General features: G+C 37.9%; 1 protein-coding gene and 1 long non-coding RNA gene across 13 annotated transcripts in view; one reads left to right on the top strand and one right to left on the bottom strand.

Annotated features, from left to right (window-relative positions):
• Positions 1-19,008, top strand: part of TRDN (triadin) — a 284,763-nt gene that overhangs the window by 167,940 nt on the left and 97,815 nt on the right. For all 9 annotated transcript variants that reach the window (XM_054021587.1, XM_054021581.1, XM_054021584.1 and 6 more), the window contains 6 exons: positions 440-484; positions 7,157-7,210; positions 8,835-8,870; positions 15,214-15,246; positions 15,346-15,393; positions 16,521-16,547. In XM_054021587.1, coding sequence (XP_053877562.1) covers positions 440-484; positions 7,157-7,210; positions 8,835-8,870; positions 15,214-15,246; positions 15,346-15,393; positions 16,521-16,547 — 243 coding nt within the window. The remainder of the gene's footprint in view (positions 1-439; positions 485-7,156; positions 7,211-8,834; positions 8,871-15,213; positions 15,247-15,345; positions 15,394-16,520; positions 16,548-19,008) is intronic.
• LOC128833607 (uncharacterized) overlaps positions 1-19,008 on the bottom strand; it is an 81,818-nt gene that overhangs the window by 4,971 nt on the left and 57,839 nt on the right. For 2 of the 4 annotated variants that reach the window (XR_008444293.1, XR_008444294.1), the window contains one exon: positions 13,500-13,659. This is a non-coding gene — a long non-coding RNA (uncharacterized LOC128833607). Of the gene's footprint in view, positions 1-8,625; positions 8,904-13,499; positions 13,660-19,008 lie in introns of those variants that run through there. The other 2 variants (XR_008444296.1, XR_008444295.1) reach the window with 2 other exon arrangements.

Below are 19,008 nucleotides of genomic sequence, written 5' to 3' on the forward strand. Positions count from 1 at the left end.
AATTAACTTAAGCTCAAACTTACCATACTCTGAAAGAGAATATTGGGACATTCTTGTATACTGGTTTATTATAAACCTCCTAGGGATACAGTAGCATGAAAGGCATTATATAAGCTTAAGGTTTTTTTATCACACTGTGTGTAGTTTAGCTGTTATTTGCAGCTACTGTGTACTTCTAGTTTACTTCAAAAGAATGTTGATCGAGGCCTTAGGAAAAGCTTGAGCTACCCATACTAGAAAGGGGTAAAAGAATAAAGCACTGCTTAGCTGTTTCAATGAGATACACATATGCTAGCTGCCAGATGCTTATTTCTAGTTTGAATTCAAAATTGATCCCTTTAGCCAGTACAGATAAGAATAAAGCCAGATCATATTTGTTAAAATATTTGTTTTTTTTTTTAATAAAAATGTGTTTAACCGCACTTTAATTCTTTTCAAGAGTCAGTAAAAGAAAAGCCTTCACTTCCACCTATAAAGAAAGAAGGTAAGTTGTCGCCTTACTCTACAATATGCTGGTATATTGGTAACCCATACTGGAATATGTCTGCCTTTAAATATTCACTAATAACTACTGTAAAATTACAGTGGAGATGTTTCACAAGCCTCCAAAGCTGACAAGCGATTCTGTTAGTAGTGGTTTATTGATTGTAAAAGTTTTAAGGGGTCTTTATAGGAAAGGCTATGGCCAAGATTGTTGGAAGTAACTAGGGATTTTGGGTGCCTTAGTATTTGGGTGACTCAAAAGAAGGGGCCGGGTTACCAAAGGTGTCCTCAGCACTTTCTGATAAAGGCCCTTTTAAGGTATGTCAAGTTGGGCACCAAAAAATGAAAAAGCACCAATTACTTTTGAAAACCTTGCTCTATATTTTAACTGCTGCACAAAATTCTACCATGATTTCCACTTTATTACTTAAGGTAAAGTATCAGTGGACCATCTTTTTTGAAAATAATCATTTTTAAAAGAAACAAAAACTATTTTCATTATTGCTGGAGATCAATAAGTCTCTACAGCTAACGTCAAAGACAGTTTGCTTATTGCTAAGTCTCTCTACTGGTCAAGGAATGTCCAATAGGCATCTAGAACAGTATTCCTACTCTGTGACAGCCTGATGGCCATGGTTCCTGATCCTAATATATGGATTCCAGGAAGCATACTCAACCATTTTATGATTTGTGCATGCCTTTCCTTCTGATGTAAGGAACACACATTTATAAGGAAAGATTTAAAGGGACCAAATGTGAAAGTTCTCTAAATAGCTCTTTCTGGGATGATAGGCAAAGAGATCCAGTAAAGGAGAGGAATATAGAATAACACCTATACATCACCTAGTACTGATGGGGAGAAGGATAAGCTATTTTTTTCTATGCACACCTGAAAGAGAATCAGTCAGCCAGGGAAGATCAGCAAAAATGTCTATTAGGAAAAAATGGCAATTAGGTTTGTGAGGGCCAGAAATAATGAAAGGCTATTTTCCCCCTGCAACAAAATACTGTCATGATCAGGGCTGACAACATCTCCATCAATAGGTTGTGCTGTATCTTTATTTTAGTGTTATACTGTTGTCCTGTTTTGATATTGCGTGTTGTCTGGATACAGGGATGGAAGGGTTAGGAGGAAGTTAAGTCCTGCTCCTGTGTGCTGGAATTGTTACTTGCTGCGTCCCAATAAATGTTTTGATTTCTATAAGTGAATATTACAATACTGTGAAAGCTAATTCCTGGACACATTAAAGAGAGTGAGAAAACTCTCATTTACTTCAATTGCACCAGGATTTTACCTGATTTATTAGTCATCTGTTTTCCATTCTCCTTAAGAGTTTCAGAGTCCATTCATCCTGACATTTGTGGTCATATAGGAGAATTATACTTGCTTAAGAAACAATTGAGACAAGCTTTCCAAAAAATGGATTCCTAAAGCGAAGTCACAAAATAGATATTTAAGCACCTGAATAAGTGACCTGATTTTCACAACTGCTGAGTGCTTTCAGAAACTTCTGTGGGAACTGTAGGGTGTTCAGTACTTTGCAAAATTAGGCCACTTAGTTAGGACTGGCATTTTCAGGAGTTAGGTTCCTAGGGTAAAATTTTCAAAAGCAGCTATGTGATTTAGGAGCCTAAATCCCTTTTGAGAATTTTGCCTCCAACTCACGTTAACTTTCAAAATCCCAACCCAAGTGCCTGCATATGGATTTAGGAGTGTAACTTTAAGCTACCTGGTTTGAAAATCTTGGCTTCAGTATTGCTTCTATATTGCTATATGTTGTTAAAATCAGCCATCGTGAATTTTTCTGCTCTTAAAAATAAGAACAAATTGTGACATTTTCTGAATGGAAAAACAATTTAGATATTAGCTTAAATTTTACTATTTGTTACATACTTAAGATGAGGGGAAAAACACATTAATGCCTTTAACTGTAACGTGCTGCTCTAAAATATATTAAGGAATGTTGGCCTAGTAAATGACGACTTATATGGAAAAAATGAAAGAGAGAGCTTGGAGGTTTACTTAGATCGCGTCTGTTGTTGTAAATGATGCTTCCAGTTTGTTTATTTTTTTATAACTTATAGCAATGGCAGATTATTATGATAAATGATTCATATCGCTGCAATATACACCTTTTAACATTTCCATATCTGGCAACTGCTAGGCACTTCTTAAAGGCTTCAGTAGACCCCTTAGCTAGATAACATGGCTGTAAGCGGCTTCATGATTAATTTCATCTAAATGTGGTAATTATCATGCTTTGAAGTAATGCCTGCAAAACACGTTTTCAGAGAAAGTTAGTGGAAGCAGAGGATTAACCCAGAAACATTTTGGTTCAGCGCAGCATATCACCCAAATATAAATGTGTTTCTCCTGGAATTTTTCAGACTTTTTATTAGACTGCTTGGCAGTCATTCATGTTAGCTTATCTCATATCAACCTTCTGATGACAATTGAGACATCAATTTAAACTCAAGCAACTCTGTATTGTTGTTAGTAATGGTCTAGTCCTGTTTTGCAGCTTGAAGTTCACTCTATTTTGATGGCTTTCATGCTGGAATAATATTTCTAGTGTTAGTGTTTAAGGAAGCAATTAATATATAATTTATTTATGTTAAGAATCTAAATACTAGCTCACTCTATTTTCCCATTGTCACTCTAGCAGTTTCTTCATGTTTCATATGTCACAGCTTGGTGCCTGTGCCAATTAAAGTAGCAGAGAGGGTATTTAAGTGTTACCAATAAGGTGGCCAATGGGACGTAACTGCCACAGCTGGGTGCCCAAATAAAAATCCTGAAAGCAGGTAGTTAAGTTAATTATAAGCATCAGGCCACCTATCACCAAATACCTCTCTGCCCAACTCTCTCACACACCATAAAGATCAACCCACAACCCCTCCCCTTTACTCACTCATCATGAATAAAATCTTATCTATGTGCAGAGTTACACCAGTTTAACTAAAGGTATGACAAACTTAAGGTTTAGTTAAACTAGTGCAAAAAACTGCGTGGTCAGGCTTATTTTGATTTCGTTTAAGTAAATCAGTAACAGGTTTTACCTACTCTTAAATAGATTCATGTTCTTAAATTAAACCAAAAATAACTGTGTTCATACCACTTTTTGCACTGGTTTAGTTTAAATTTACATCTGACGTTAAACCAGTGCAACTTCCTTGTGAAAAGGGCCCTAAGTAACTCATCTCAATGCACATCCAAACAACTCAACCCCACGGCAGCCACTTCTATTGTAATTATCTGTCTGTCTGTATTTGTGTGCATATACTATAATTAAAAAAAAATACTTTAAAGGTAAGAAAGAACCTGTCATGTCCAAAGAACCTAAAAGTAAGAATCTCTTACATGATTTGATATTTTTTTCCCTATAAAGCTGTTTTAAACATGTTTCAGTGTCCCCAATTAATGGTTATTAAAATTGTTGAAGATGCAAAGAAGAAAGTAGCTTCACCATTTATAATTGAAAAATGACATGTTTAAACTTTAGCTGCCTCCTTCCTTCTAAACCCAGTCACACACTATTTCTAATTCCACGCTCTTCCTTGCGACTGACAGTTTGGCATCCCCCATTTTTTTAAATCACATGTCTAAAATCGTAGAGGTTTTCATAGGGAAGGAAATGTAAAAAATAATCTCAATTGTAATGTGTTCTCAGTGGCTGTGAGCTTGGTAGAAGAGCTGAGAAGGCTTATGTGCTGATAGGAGAAATGCCCAAGTACTCTCAAATTGCCAAGTAAATGGTGCCTGTTCACAACTTCATAGATCATAACCTTGCATACCTAAAAGTCCCACAGAAAAACTTCTGAGTGCTCAATGATCTCAAAACAATATTTTCAAGAAAACAGCATAGTCAACTCGGTAGCCCGGGAACCTTTATTTCTACATGCTTGTAACCAGTAGTGCTCCCCCATAGTTAACACACTTACCATACATCATTATAGAGGTCAGACTTCAAGTGATGAAATTCTTTGTATTAAATGTGTGGTATATTTTTAAAGATTATGGAATATGTTAATCTCTGAAGGATCACCCTTGGCTCAAATGCTACCTATAAGTAAAAATTTCATGGATACCCACAGTTTTGGGGATGCTGACCAGTCTCTTAGATCCATGCCTGATCTTTTCTGGGCTATTTTGAAGGGGTTTCAACCATCTCTGCAGTAAGATTCTCCCATCTTCCCAGCACCTTATGGAAGTATCTCCATTGGGATTCAAGATCCATGCTTTGAGAAGGGCCTATGCATCATCATCCCACCCAAGCCTGGCATGAAAACTGATCAGATAATATAAACCAAGAGTCCAATCCTACATATAGCAAGGCATGTGGGTAACGTTACTCATACGAATTATCCTATTGAATCAATGACATGACTCACTCATTTACAAGAGTAAAACTACTCATGTGCCTATTTGCTGTATTACTTTTTTCACTGTAATGAAATCAGGCTGGACAGCCGTAAGACAGTGGTGGAAGGGAGGTATATTAGCTCTAGAACGATAAAGGTTCTTTTCCCTATAAGCCAAAAAGAGGTTACCTCAGGTCAACTAGGGACACCTGAGTCCAATTAAGGGCTGCCTGACCCCTTTAAAACCCCAACTCCAGTGAGAGAGGTGGAGGAGGAGAGACGGGTTGCTGCAGGGTCAGTGGTATAGCCAGGGTTGCTGCCAAGGAGGAGCGGCAGAAAAAAAGGCCGAAATGCCGCCGAAAGACGGAGTGGTGCATGCACAGGGCCACCAAAAGAGGGAGCAGCGCTGGAAAAGGTGCCACTTGGGGAAATCTGGGCTCGGGGGAGCAGGCGCTCCCCCTGCCCCACTCCCCCCCCCAGCTACGCTACTTTGCAGGGCTAGTGTCAGCTGGGAGAAAGCCTTATCCAGGGTGGAAGGCTGCTCTCCACCCTACAAGGGAAGTTACATAACTCACTGCCAGTTTAGGGGGAGGACTGGCACTCTGAGGCCAATAACCAGGCCACATGCCTACTGACGTTGGAACAATTTCTATAGTGGGGATGCTGAGAGCCATTGAACAAAACTGTAAACCCTGGATATGATGGAAATCATTTCAAGCCATGGGATCCAGCAGCCCTAGTTCCAGCACCCTTGCACATGCCCCCATGGAAGAGGTAGGAAAAAGTATCTCCCTTTGTTTTATGTTGTGAATTTGCTTCTTTTTGTTTGGCGGAGGAGTGCTCCTGGGCTGGCCCCAAGGCCTTCCTAGAAAATATTGGGAAATAAACCCCAAGTGGAAAAATAAACACCATCTGGCATGGGAGGCCCTCGCTGCCAGAGGGGGAGGCGCTGAGCCTGGTGAGATGGAGGAGGTGCCTTGCTACAGCACATAGTCCCTCTGACTTGGGAATCAACTTAAAGAGTCGTTCCAGAGGCAGCTGCCGGTATGGGATCACTTGGCAGCCAGGCGCCAATAGAGCTGCATTGCCTGAGAATTGGAGGGAGAGCAAAGACGTCATCAGAGCCCATGGGGAGGCCCTATAATTCTAGTGAATCCCGGAGATCTGTAGGGTTTGTGGATTGAACCTCCTCTTCTTTTGCAGGGGTGGGGACCCAGATAGAAATGCTAACAAAACCGTATTACAAGGTCTCCTCCTATAATTCTTAATAAAGGAGGAATGAGTCCCCCAGAGTAATTATAGTGCTCTTCTAGTACTAATTTACTGCATAGTTTCAAATGGATACAAACAAACCAATCCTACACGTGTTAAACTTTATATTTCGTTTTCATTATGTTTTACAAGACATTCTGATGCATCTTTCATGAACTTCTCAATATACTAGAGGGGAAGAACTGGAAATTAAATTTCTGATTTAGCAGTAGGTTTTTTTTTCTTTTTAATAACATTGTGACAGATGTGAAGGATTAACTAACTTTGGCATTCTGTAATTCAGATTATGATTAAAATTAATTATTTCCTTTTGCAATATGAAAATGTGAATTGCAAATCAGAGAATATATATATTGTTTTAGTTGACAAACCAAATTCTGTTAGGAAAACCAGTACACTTTGGCTTATGACTATTTGTTAAATTATCTTGGTTTAGAACAGTCTGTTCTAGCAGTTGCTAAGGATGCAAAGGATTAACTAAACTCTAGTACACAGTGGATGAACCCATTGGACTCAGTATGGTTCTTTTATGCAGAGTTTGAACAAGATTATTGGAACTCCTCTAGAGGTTCCCTTTCCTTTCACAACTTTGAACTATGCTCCATGGGGGGTTCTTTTGCCCCAGCCCAGAGAGAGTTTGTCCGTATGCTATGAGAGGAACAAGACCAGGGGAACTGCAGTTACATGGATTGACTGGCCTTGCTCCTCTGTGTAGAGAGACTCAGCAGCTGCAGGGTCTAATGCAGTAGCAACCAAGCAGTGGCTCCAGGATCACTCTTCAGCGTGGAGAGAAGGAAGCCATTGGCTCATGATAGTAATTGACAGGTTACTCTAAAAAAACATTTTTGATGATTGTTTTCATGCCTTTGAATTAGTGGAGTGTGTCTGGGCACTTCTATTGTTCTGATAATCTTTTTTCTTCATTCTTCACTAAGAAATATACCCAGGGCTATATTTTTCATTTGTAGACTTCCTTTATACTTCTGTATTTTCATGCTATAACACTTCACAGTAATTTATTTAATTTGCTCTCTTTAAGAGACAGCAAAAGCTCCTGCAGTCAAACCAGCCACTATAAAAGTAGCAGCACCAGGTAAAGGATAAAGAATAACCTTCTCTCTCTATTTTCAGTGTATTTCACATATTTGTAAAGCTTGTTTATTGCATCATAGCACCATCTACTGGATTATACAAAAGGTCACTGATGTAGTCTGTTTTATCTAAAAGATATTACCGTATGTTGTTGCTGTGACACTATGTATGTGAATTCTCTAAAGAGAACAGGGTATTTTGCATAGGTCAGGTTCCCTAAGACACTAAGATCTAATGGCCTTTGATACCTACTTCAGCCGTGCTCTGAAACTTGCAAGAATATCTTGAGTTTCTCATGGCAGCTACAAAATTGCAAGGATGTATTTTTAGCAGCATTAGAGAAATGGACGGAAGCCTAGAAAGTAGATCTGGATCAGAATATAGGATGTGAAAAGCCAAAGACCAGAGATAGTGAATTCAGGTTTTTGGAGCAATTCATCATAAAATAAAGGCTACTTGAAAAGTTACTTTGAACAATAGGCTCAAAAAGTTGGGCTCCTGAATCCATGTTTAAGCACCTAAAAGTGTAGTCTAATTTTTAAAAAGTGCTCATCACCAACAGTTGCCACAAACAGCAACAGAACTTTTTGACAACCAATCCATTTATTTAGGTGCCTAAATATGAATTTAGGAACCCAAAGTTAGGCACCCAGCTTTTAAAATTTTGGACAAAATTCATATCTGAATTGTTGGAGAATAACCCAGTTCTCACTCTTTGGGTACAGCAAAGTCAGATACTTTATTCTCTTTAACAGCTGTGTAAAGGAAGAGAGTGCACTAGGACACAGGGTCTCCCCCTCCTAGGCAGGTCTCTTCTCAGGTAAACAATTACAGCAAGCATTTATACCCTTTGATACAGACAATGAAAAGCAACCGCAGCATTTTGTTTAAACATAGGTCATTCTAATATCTTGTTTTTCTCACTAATGTAGACTCTCAGTCTGCATTCCATATTGTTTACACATTATCTACACATTATCTCCACAAGGTTGAAACAACTTCTCACACAGTTCTTTCCCACTCGCCTCACACATTCTCGCTTCTACAAATCTCGCATTATTAGGGTTACAGTTAGCCTGACTCTTGCTAACAAACTGTCATGCATTGCAATCCCCTTCCTGTCAGTTCTTTCTCTGCGTCCACAGAATCCAGGCTGGATGTTAAAAACCCACACATTTTGAATGCTTAGGTTTTATTTCATGCCCATTTCTAAATACTACACCTGGAGTTTGGGGTTTCAGTTTAAAGTATTAAAACCTAATAAAACTACCACCAAACCAGGTATTTTTTCAGTATTCGCTTTTTTGAGTTACATTACAACAACAACGACATGGGGATTTTCAAGTGAAAACTGCAAGAAGTATGAAAACCAAAATATTCATTTGAATTTTAACTACTTCACTTTAATTATCTCACCCAATCTGTGAGTGAATACCCACTTCATCAGATGCATGTAATGGAAATTTCCAGAGGCAGGTATAAATATGCAGGCAAGAATCAGTCTGGAGATAACGAGGTTAGTTTAATCAGGGAGGGTGAGGCCCTCTTCTAGCAGTTGTAGAAATGATTGTTGTCCAAAGCTCAACTGTTGACTGATTATAGCTACATAATTATTTTCTTTTTAGTTTCCAAGACACCAGCAGCAGCTAAAACAGCAGAAGGTAAGAAAAGATATCTTTGCAAGTCATTTTCACCTGTAAAAGGGAAGAAATGTAGCAAATAAACAAAGTTTATGGGACTACAAAATATGCTTTGAAGGGAAAAAATGTTATTTAAATATCTGAGCGCTAACAAATATGTTCTGCTATAGGAAACTATTAAGAGGTATGGGAAATGTTTAAAAGCATTTATAAAACATGACTACCATTAAATGTTAAAATCTATTTCTTTTTTAAATCATAGGAATAATGTAAGTGTATGTATGAGAGGTACAAATATTTCAGTGATTTTTCAGGTCAACCATCAGCAGGTGGCGCTATAGAGCCGCCTGTTAAGACTGTATTCTAATCTTACCATTTCTTACCATAACACTTCCAAGAGCTGTCTTTTTTTTTACTCAGTCAACATCGCTACATTTCTTGTGCAGGACCTTATCGCCTTCTTGTGTAGCTACAGCACGCTTGAAGCAGCACATGGAAGAAACTGTGCTGACTGACATATTGAGGGGTGGAGTCAAGGCTCTGCCCAGTCCCTACCTAACTGCTCTTGGGAGGAGGAGTAGGTCTGGGAGGCTATGCAGAGGCTTAGCTCTCAATCCCCTTATGCCTCTGTGGGCAGATGTATGGTGGGCCATGATCTGACTCTGAATAGGAAAGGAAAAAGTAGTGTGTGATCTGTATCATAATGTATACACACAAGGGGGCAGAATTAAGGTTGCAAAGGCAATTTTTTTTCATCTTCCAAGTTTTGAATGCTTCACTTTAGAACCTTAAAATCTTTAAACATGGGGATTTTTAATTACATGTAAAATGATTTTTCTCAGAGCAATTTAGTTTGCTAATGTGACATACAATTCTTATTCTTCTAACTTATGATAGACTTCTTTAAAAAAATATAATTCAAGACATTTAATCACTTTTGCTAGGATTCTGAAACACTCATCCACTTAGCATGTTATGGCTTATTCTGAAGCAAGGTACCACCATATTCACCCATACTTTAAAATATATTTCAACAAAATCCATTTTTAAAAGTAATTTTCAATAATTCCTATTGCGCTATTTCTGATTGTGAAGATATCTATACTAAAATAGAATCTTACCCCTTTATAAATACCACTGATTCTTGCATGCCTGTCCTAGTCTAGCATTTGACATAACTATTCAATACATTGGAAGTATTGTTGTGTTACTAATACTGGATTATGACATTCCTTCAAGAACAAGGCAGGGGGAGCATGCTAACTGTTAAACAGAGAAGTCAGGCTTTTATCTTTGCTAGCCACAGTGATGAGAGAACTATATCTAAGCTAAATGATAGTTAATTGGGAGTTTGATTTAAATGACTGCTTTTTATGTGAGAGGCTTTTTAAGGGGATTGCCTAGTAGCTGACAAACTATAAAAGCACTGGAAATATTCACAATTAATTGTTGATTTGTAATGTTTTGGGGGCCAGTTCAGCAAAACACTTAGGAACATGTTTAAGGGCATCACTCTTCGGCAAAGCATGTAAGGATGTGTTAAGTATTTTGCTGAATCGGGGCCATAAGGCATACCTACTGTGTGACTGACGTCTCAGGCAGTGCATCTGCTGTTAATGCTACTTGTGCTGAGCTTGTATTAAATTGAATAAGGAGTTTGCAGAGGAATAAATGGGTCCAAACCTGCACTGTTAAGATCACTAGCAAAATTTCATTTGACTTAAATGTGAGCAGGAGCGGAAACGGGGTCAAAAGTGGCGGGGATGTAGTAGATTTTTCTATAAGAAATTACACAATGCACATGTTGAATTTATTATGATTTCTAGTAGCTGATAGATTTTTTTGAGCCAGTTTGTAGCAAATCTCATTTTGTGTGTGTGTGTGTGTTTCCCTTGCTTTGTGACATTATTTAAACTTTACTTTCATCAGTTCATCATACTTCAGTGCTCTTTTAATGTCAAATCCCTTACTTTTATATATTAAGAGTTTAACTTTTGGTTTTAAAGTTGAGCCCAATGACATATGTACCAAACAAGTTCTTTGCAATATACTGTGCAAAATCTATCATCTTCTCTTTCAAGGTGCCCACAAATAACGCACAGCATTTTGCTCTTACATAATTTTTGAATGCCCAAGTTGAGAGCTTTAAATATTCAGAAATAGCTGCTGCTGACATGCTGTATTTTGTTGCACATACTAGAATGCTTCCAGCATTTTTTTGACTGTCAGAGCTGCACACTTCTCCTGATGCTTTTTGTTGGTTTGATAGTGTCCTTCATGTCTTTGCCCTTGCTGAGAAATTCTGTAGGAGTTGTGTGCCCTGCTATGCAGCTACAGAACCCTCTCTGTGTATTTAACCATTAGGAGATCATGTACATGCCCTTTGAATCTAGTGGTCTGGAGCCAATGAACCAAAGTATTAAAAAACTAGAATTGATCAGGAATTTTCCAACAAAACCTTTTTTCATAGAAAATGCAGATTCATTGTAACCAAACCTGTTCATGAGAGAAGGTGAGTTTTGATGACCATTAAGCACGGGAACAGGTTATCTAGGTGGGTTGTGGAATCATCATAATTGTTTTTAAGAACAGATTAGACAAGCCTCTATCAAGGATAGTCCTGCCTCTATGCAGAGGGATGGACTAGATGACCTATTGAGGTCTCTTCCAGCCCAACTTTTCTTGATTCAATAACTCTATTTTTTAATTAAAGGTTGAAATTGAAACATAATGTTTTGAAATCATCAAAATCTGAAAATAAAAATTGGATGATTGGTTCTCAAATTTTTGAGATTTTGACTTTTCAGCTTGAATCAGATTGGAGAAAAAAATTAATATCTTGAAATTCTCATGGGACAGGAAAATGATTTCCCATCCAGCTCTAATGACAGTCTCTAACCCTTACTGTTCCTCATTCCTTCTCTTTCTGCTGGCCTGAGTGGTAAGCCCTCCTCTGTGAGGGTTTAATGCTAGGTTTCTTGTTACATTTGTTAATTTTCAAAGGTAATTTTTTCTGAAGCAGCTTTAATCATTACTTTTTATGATTATTTTTTTCCTGTAGAATTGATAGTTAATCTGCTCATCGTGTTTTCACGTGGCAGATGATGTGCAGAAACCAGGGTTTAAGAGGGACTTCCTCGTCCCACAGAAATCTCTTTTTCAGACCAGTGTTTAAAGTTCCTGCAGCTCCTCCTAAAAAGAAAATGAAGGGGTTGCAAAATGCTCCTCAAGTGCCTGTTATGACATGGATTTTGCAGCATCCCAGTCTTTGGCAAATGGACACTTTTCCTTATGAAATTCTGTCTCAGAGTTGACATAGAGCTATATGGGAAGAATCAGAAGGCATAGGTACTTGGCCTGCCATTTGAGGTAACTGACCTTGTCCACTCAAGAACTGATGAGACCTCAGAGAAGTTGAAGGTGCCCAGATCACCACTTCTTCTCTAGGTTTAAGCCATCCTTTTTTTTTTTTTTTTTAGCAGAAGCATTCGTGCTTTTGATATCAGACGGGTCAGTATTAGCTTTTTTCTTGGGGCAGTGCGGGCTGGGGAGGTCGGTTCCATTTCATTGAGGGATTCAAATCCAGTCATCCTGATAAACCTTACAGTGATGAGCAGGGCAGCAGCTCTGAGCAGGGGTTTGGACTAGATGACCTCCTGAGGTCTCTTCCAGCCCTAATATTTTATGATTCTATGATTCTATCATGTAGACCAGAACAGATGTGTGGCCATCATTTCCTGCAGGCCAGGCAAAGCAGGAGTTTTGTAAGCTTGCCAAAGGACCTTGAAACAGTTTTGTTGGCATCTGTATTCCTCTGAAGAATCTGTGCCACAATTATTTCAGGCATGGCAGGAAATCTCTTCAGGTTAATGAATCCTGGAGATTGCCAATCATAGGCATGTGTTTCCAGTCTTAGGATATGCCAAAACCCATTCTTCCTTCTCCATCTCTTTTCAGTGATCGTTCTGAAGTGAAACTGCTATGAATGAAAGTCAGCTTTCATTTACAAACAGGAAGCTATAAAGTTGCTGCCAAAACCTTAGTAGGGGAGGAGATTTTTTCCCACCCTGAGTTTCTTATTTCAGAAAACAAAGGAATCAACATCCTATATTCGTGATCTTTAGAAATTGAAGAAATATGGGGTAACAAATTCTTGTAATGAACCTCTCTATAACTTGAACAAGCCAATAGGAAGATTGCAGGCAAACAAACAAAAAGATGCAACACTATTAGCTTCCCAACCTAAGGATTTGCAGTGTTCGACTTACTGCACAGGATTTGGCAGTTCTGTGTTTTAGTGAATGTAAAATAGGATTTATTAAAATCCTTGTATCAGAAATTGAGGATTCTAGTACAGAAATCTATTTCCCTTAACTGTAATGAATATAACCTAATGACATTGATTATACTATAGTTTATATTATAGAACAGTGAACACAGTGGAAACGATAGGCAATTTAATGGAAGTTCAACTTTCTCACTGGTTTCACATGAATTTCACTTACTCACACTACTGCTTTAAGATTAGAATACTTCATCTGAATTAATTGAAAGTCCTATATGTCATGAGAGAGAGACCGAGAATCAATATGGAAACATGTGACTGTTCCAAAGATAGCAGGTGAGAGAAGGTCACGGTTTGAGAATTACCTTGCTGCTGGGAAAGATCTAAGGTACTCTGCAGGAAGATGCCAGCTTCAATGCTTTTCAGCACCACTTGCAGATTAAGAAATGGAGTGGCATAAAAAATAACCTCAGAGATTCTCTTCTGTCTCCCATCTCCTCAGCGATCGCACCACAATCAGCATCACTATCAGCAAAACAAAAATTGCATTTAGGTGGTTTCATGAACAATTAATAAATATTTTACTAGTTTTCACAAAGGCAAAAAATGTTTTTGTGAAAACTTCAGAGTGTGTAGCATATGGTGAAATTTCAGACTTGAAAAAAATCTCAATTGCACATATGATAGAATATTTATTTGTTCTCAGCCACAGGCTGTGCCCTGGATAAAGGTATTTTTGGTCTGGCTAATAAATTAATAAATGCTTATGAATACGTGCACAATTCTTACTGTTAAAAGTCTTTCAAAGGCTATGGCAAGTGTCTAACATGTATATTGTACAATAGGACAAAATCCTCTGTTGTGTCAGATTGACCATTAATTAATAGAAGATAGTTCTTCTAAATTAGTAGAAGTGGCCTGAGCCATAAAGGCAAGATCCAGATCTGAATTTTCTCAAAGATTGTGGTTGTTGGGATCTAAGGTTTTGGTGTACCCCATTATGATAGCAGAGTAGATGTAAGTCAGCCATAAATTCAGATTCTGATCCAAACTTCCTAACTAATTCTTTAATTATTGAATAAAAACTTCCCTGTGGAAAGTTGCAGATATTTGTAAATTGGATTTCATATGTTTCTGGAAGAACCTTGTTGAATTTGCTTAATGAAAATTAAATTTTAGGCTGTACAAAAGTGCTTAAAGTGAAAGTTGGTAGTGTCACACAAGTTCTACCCCTGCTTCCTTTGTCTAAGGGTTGGGAGACTGTGGAAAAACAGGAAGCAGTCAGATGCCCCTGGAGTCAAAGAAAGCATTATTAGATATCCTTCAGTTTCAGAGAAGCAAGCATAAGCGGGAAAAAAAAAGGTTTACAAAATGTGTTTATATATATCTAAATGAACTCTGGAGCAGCACTTATGCTATATAAAACATGAACATGCTGCAATGTTGCAGATGTTAGTGAGATAATTGGTTAAATCAGGCAAAATAACTGTCTTCCAGTCTCCATTCTTCCTTTTTCCTTCGTCCCCTCCAGCCCCCCTTCCAAAAAAAAAAAAGAAAGAAAGAGAGAGTTTGGTTTGCTTGTCTTGTGAAATATTTACTTTATTTGCAATCAGCATTAACTCATCCCTTTTCTTATTTATTATGAATTTTAGCCAATGATAATAAGGAATTTACCATTTCAATTAGACATTTCCATCTCTTTCCCCTCTCCCTGGTTGGCTATGCCCCCCTGCCTTGAATCTTTGCAGAGTGGCTATAAGTGGTTCTGAGGAGGAGGCTGTGGGAGTGGTGTTCTGGGAGAATCTTAGTGTGGAAAAGGTTGGGAACCATGGTCTTAGATTGTCAGGTGATCCACAATAAGTCTAAACATGTTTGCTGTTTAATTGCTATTAACATTTCCTTTCATCACCTAACAACATGACTGTGGAATTATCTTTTAGCTATCCGGTATTAGCATTTAATCTAAGTCCATTAGTTCAGCAGTGTCTGATCACGGCACGAAAAGTACGTTTTAGGAGGAGTGTACTTAACAGCATTACCAAAAGTAGAGCCAAAATATTTTTCTTTTTTAATTTTCAGAATCACCCAAGAAGGAAAAGCTGGTGGAAACTGGTAAATAGCTAACATTTTTTAGTTTTATTTTTCATCTGAGCTACTGAATGTTTTAGTGACAACTCCCACATTGTAATCACCTTTTCTTATTTGTTCCAGCCAAACCACCGAAGAAGGAAATACCTGCAGTAGCTCTAAAAGTACCCGGTAAAACCTGTAAAAGTCTATTTTAGAGTCTCATTTCCTTAATTTAAACTTAAACCTAATTTAATTCAAGTCACCATTAGGGGAAAGGATGGGAACTGCACTGTACTAGAAGAGAACAAATTTGCCAATTTACTCAAATTTATTAGAATGGCTATAGCGCATGATAACCTAGCCATTCTGTTGTACTTGAGAGCCAACTACGTGACGCTAAGAAGGACACCATTATTCTTTTGTATGTTAGATTTTGATTTCAGCTTCCTCACTTTTTTTTCTCCAAGGGAGGAAGGAAGTCTGGCTCTGGGATTCAAATACATTGAGACTGGAAGAAGAAGATACAGTGTATCAGGGTTTTTTCCCCCTCTTCCTTCAAACATCCAAACCAAATTATTTCCTCCAACCAGACTTCATTTAAATAGAGAAGACAAAAAGGCTTCTTGCAGCCAGACTCTCCTCTGATTTCAGGCTAGATCAATTTCTCAGATCCGCCAAAACACTGCCTTAACTCTTCTTATAGACCTGCTTGATGGCCCATTTTCTAGATGAATCCAATGTCTCTAGATGAGGTTTCCTGGCAATCTTTCCAATTAGCACAAACATCTGTGCTAGCTAGCCTACTTAGGGAAATATTACCTTCTCCCTACCATAGGGTGCGGCATGTAAACCCATCCCAGTAGTCAATAAATATGAAGAACTTAATAATGAGGAAATGAGAATTATGATTTTTTGATCAATGATGCTTTAGAAAGAAATATCATCCAATAATTAAATATCAAACACTGGTACGTAAATTAGACTGAATACATGATATTTTCAATACTACTTTTGTATCTAGACTTCATTGTGTTTGTCAGTATTAGAATGCTATTTTTCATCTGCTGCAAATAAATTTTTCAGCTGAACTGAGACAAATGCTACTAACCACCAGTTAGAGTAAGCCAGTTTTCCATGCGTACTGTACATGCTTGCTGAAATAAATGGAACTTTTCAAGCTCCATATATACCTTACTGGCTAGCCTGGCTTTCTGTAGATTTTAACCATGTACAACGAGAATATCTTAGCAAGGGACAAATGTTGTTTGTACACATTGTAAAGTTTGTTTCTTAGAATATATTCATTTATTTTACAGTATCTGTGGAAAGTCATAAGGTAAAAGGTAAGTAACTGCATGTGTTTTTAAAATAAAAATGAAAAAATGTATATTTATATTGTTATTAATACAAAGGTACTGCATCACTGTCATTAGAGATATATAAAGATTTGACTTGATTAGAGCCATATGGATTTTTTTGGAAAGAATAGCAATGTCTCGACTTTCTCCACCTAACAAGCTGCTCCGAGAGCCAGTTGTCTTTTCCCCGAAGACTCCATAGAGTTCCTGGTGGCAGATTCCTCAGTCTTTCAGATTCAGGAGCTATTGCCTACCCAGCCTAAATCCAAAAAGGGCTAGATCCACAGAGGGACTTAAGTGCCTAAAGCCCAATGCCTAAGTCCCTTTGTGGATCTGGACCAAGGATCTTAAGGAGGGCAGGAAGTGGCTCCACCCAACTCCTTACATAGACATAGGATATTGTGAAAAGGGAAACACGTCTCTAATTTTCCTGCCCACTTTTTTCATGACCTATTGACTATATGGTTGTTTTCTTTACAGAGCGGGACAAGGTTTTGTACAGAGCGAGAAAGGGGGCATCCTATTTAGCAGCTTTGTCTTCCAATTATTATTGTTATTAACTCTGCATAAATACTGTAGGTAGATGGGTAAAAAGGCTTAGATCCACTGGAGCTTTCTCTGTGGCTTTGCTCCTCCACTTGAGTGCTCTCCACTGTGAGGACGTGTTGCAGAATCAGACCCTCTGTCAGGAATGTAAAGAAAATCAAAGCTGACTGAATTCTCTGTATCAGGCATATTTAAGGTTTCTGGTTCAAAGGGTAAATTCATAATGCTACTATCATTTTGCAGTTAAACAAAACAGAAACTAGACTAATTTAGACGTTACTCTCTTTATGCCTCCAACAGCCAAACTAGAGAACCTAATGAAAACAAGTATGTTAAATAAAGCCTTTGCATTTGCAACTAGAAAGTTGAAGTGAGAAATAAATGTCATTTTGTAACTACGTGCAATCGAAAAAGCTGTTTTCCTCCTTGATTGGAGCTGTTGAGCAAATCCTTTTTTTATACATGATTATTGCTCCTGTGATGCTATACTATATGTCATCTTTGGGAGGTCATTTTTATGTGAATCATGCCAAAATCTTTGGGCCCAGACCTGCCAGGTTCTGAACATCTTCAGCACCCATCAGCGTCAATGGGAGTTGAAAGAGTGCAGCATCTGCACCTTTTAGGATTGGACATGAGGTTTTCTTCTGACGACTTTCAGAAAATGTTCTCTTGGACTCTTTATGAAGTGCTGTAATCACAGCTCATAGAATCATATCATATAGAAATTTAGAATCCTAGGACTGGAAGGGACTTCAAGAGGTCATCGAGTTCAGACCCCTGCATATGTCTTTCCTTTTCTTACTGGTTTCTTAATTTGGTTTATATGGAAAGCTGATCAGTTGGCATCCAGAAAGAGCACAGTGTTTGAAATAGCAGAGCTCTTGGTGCAGTATTTTCCTGTTCTGAAGAGTGCTCCAAGTCTGGGTACAGAATCCTCCAGTGAACTCTGTGCTGCAAATATAGATAATAACCGTTGGTCTGTTCACGAAAACTGCTTTTAACATTGACTTTGGAGAGGAGGTCTAATGTATGAGTGTCACTGAAACTAGATGATCACAGTCAACATTTCTGGCTTTAAAAATCTATGCATCTATAAATTGTAGCGGAAGACACTTTCTACAGCAGACTCATGGCTTGGTGTAGAAAATATTATTGCCTGATTTTTTTGTATTATGTCGGTCACCAATATTTGTGTCATTTCTGCTATGAAAAGAGAAATCCAGCAATCAAACAATTTAGTGAGACTCATACAATAGTTTGATTCCAGCCATTGCACTTTTAAGTAGGTCTGAAAAATTAATATCTAGCTTGAGATGTGCATCTACATTGTTGGGTGAAAAAATGCAGTCCATACCAATTATTAAGCTTAACTAATTTAAAGCTGTAGTCGGAACATTTTAGGACAATATATTACCATCTTGATCAAGCATAAATCTTAAGTAAAGCAAATATGAGGATAGCATAATCATCAGTTACCGAGTCCGAGGTGCAGGTAGGCTGTTTTTGTCATCAGCAGATCCAGGATGGTCCGAGCTGGTGTAAATGCTACCTTGCTCCACCCCCCCTTTATTAAACACATCCTCTATACCTTGTTTCAAAACATTACAAAGGTGAAGGTTATTAAAACTATCTCATCTATAAACTTCTATTCTAAGCATATTTTTATATACACTAATCCGAAATCCTCTTAACTGATACATTTTTACATATCATGTTAAAACTCTAATTCATACTTCCTTAACTATTTTTTTAGCTATTACTATCCTCCTTCTTATTCAATCCAGCTGTATTTTCATTGCTTTCATGTATTCCATTATTTCTTACAACAATTGTCACACCAAAAAGGGTCCTTCACCAAAAGCTCTGAAGTAAAGTAAGCTGCCACGGGATAAGAGGG

The sequence above is a fragment of the Malaclemys terrapin genome, chromosome 3 (assembly GCF_027887155.1).
Source record: "Malaclemys terrapin pileata isolate rMalTer1 chromosome 3, rMalTer1.hap1, whole genome shotgun sequence".
Lineage (NCBI taxonomy): Eukaryota > Metazoa > Chordata > Testudines > Emydidae > Malaclemys > Malaclemys terrapin.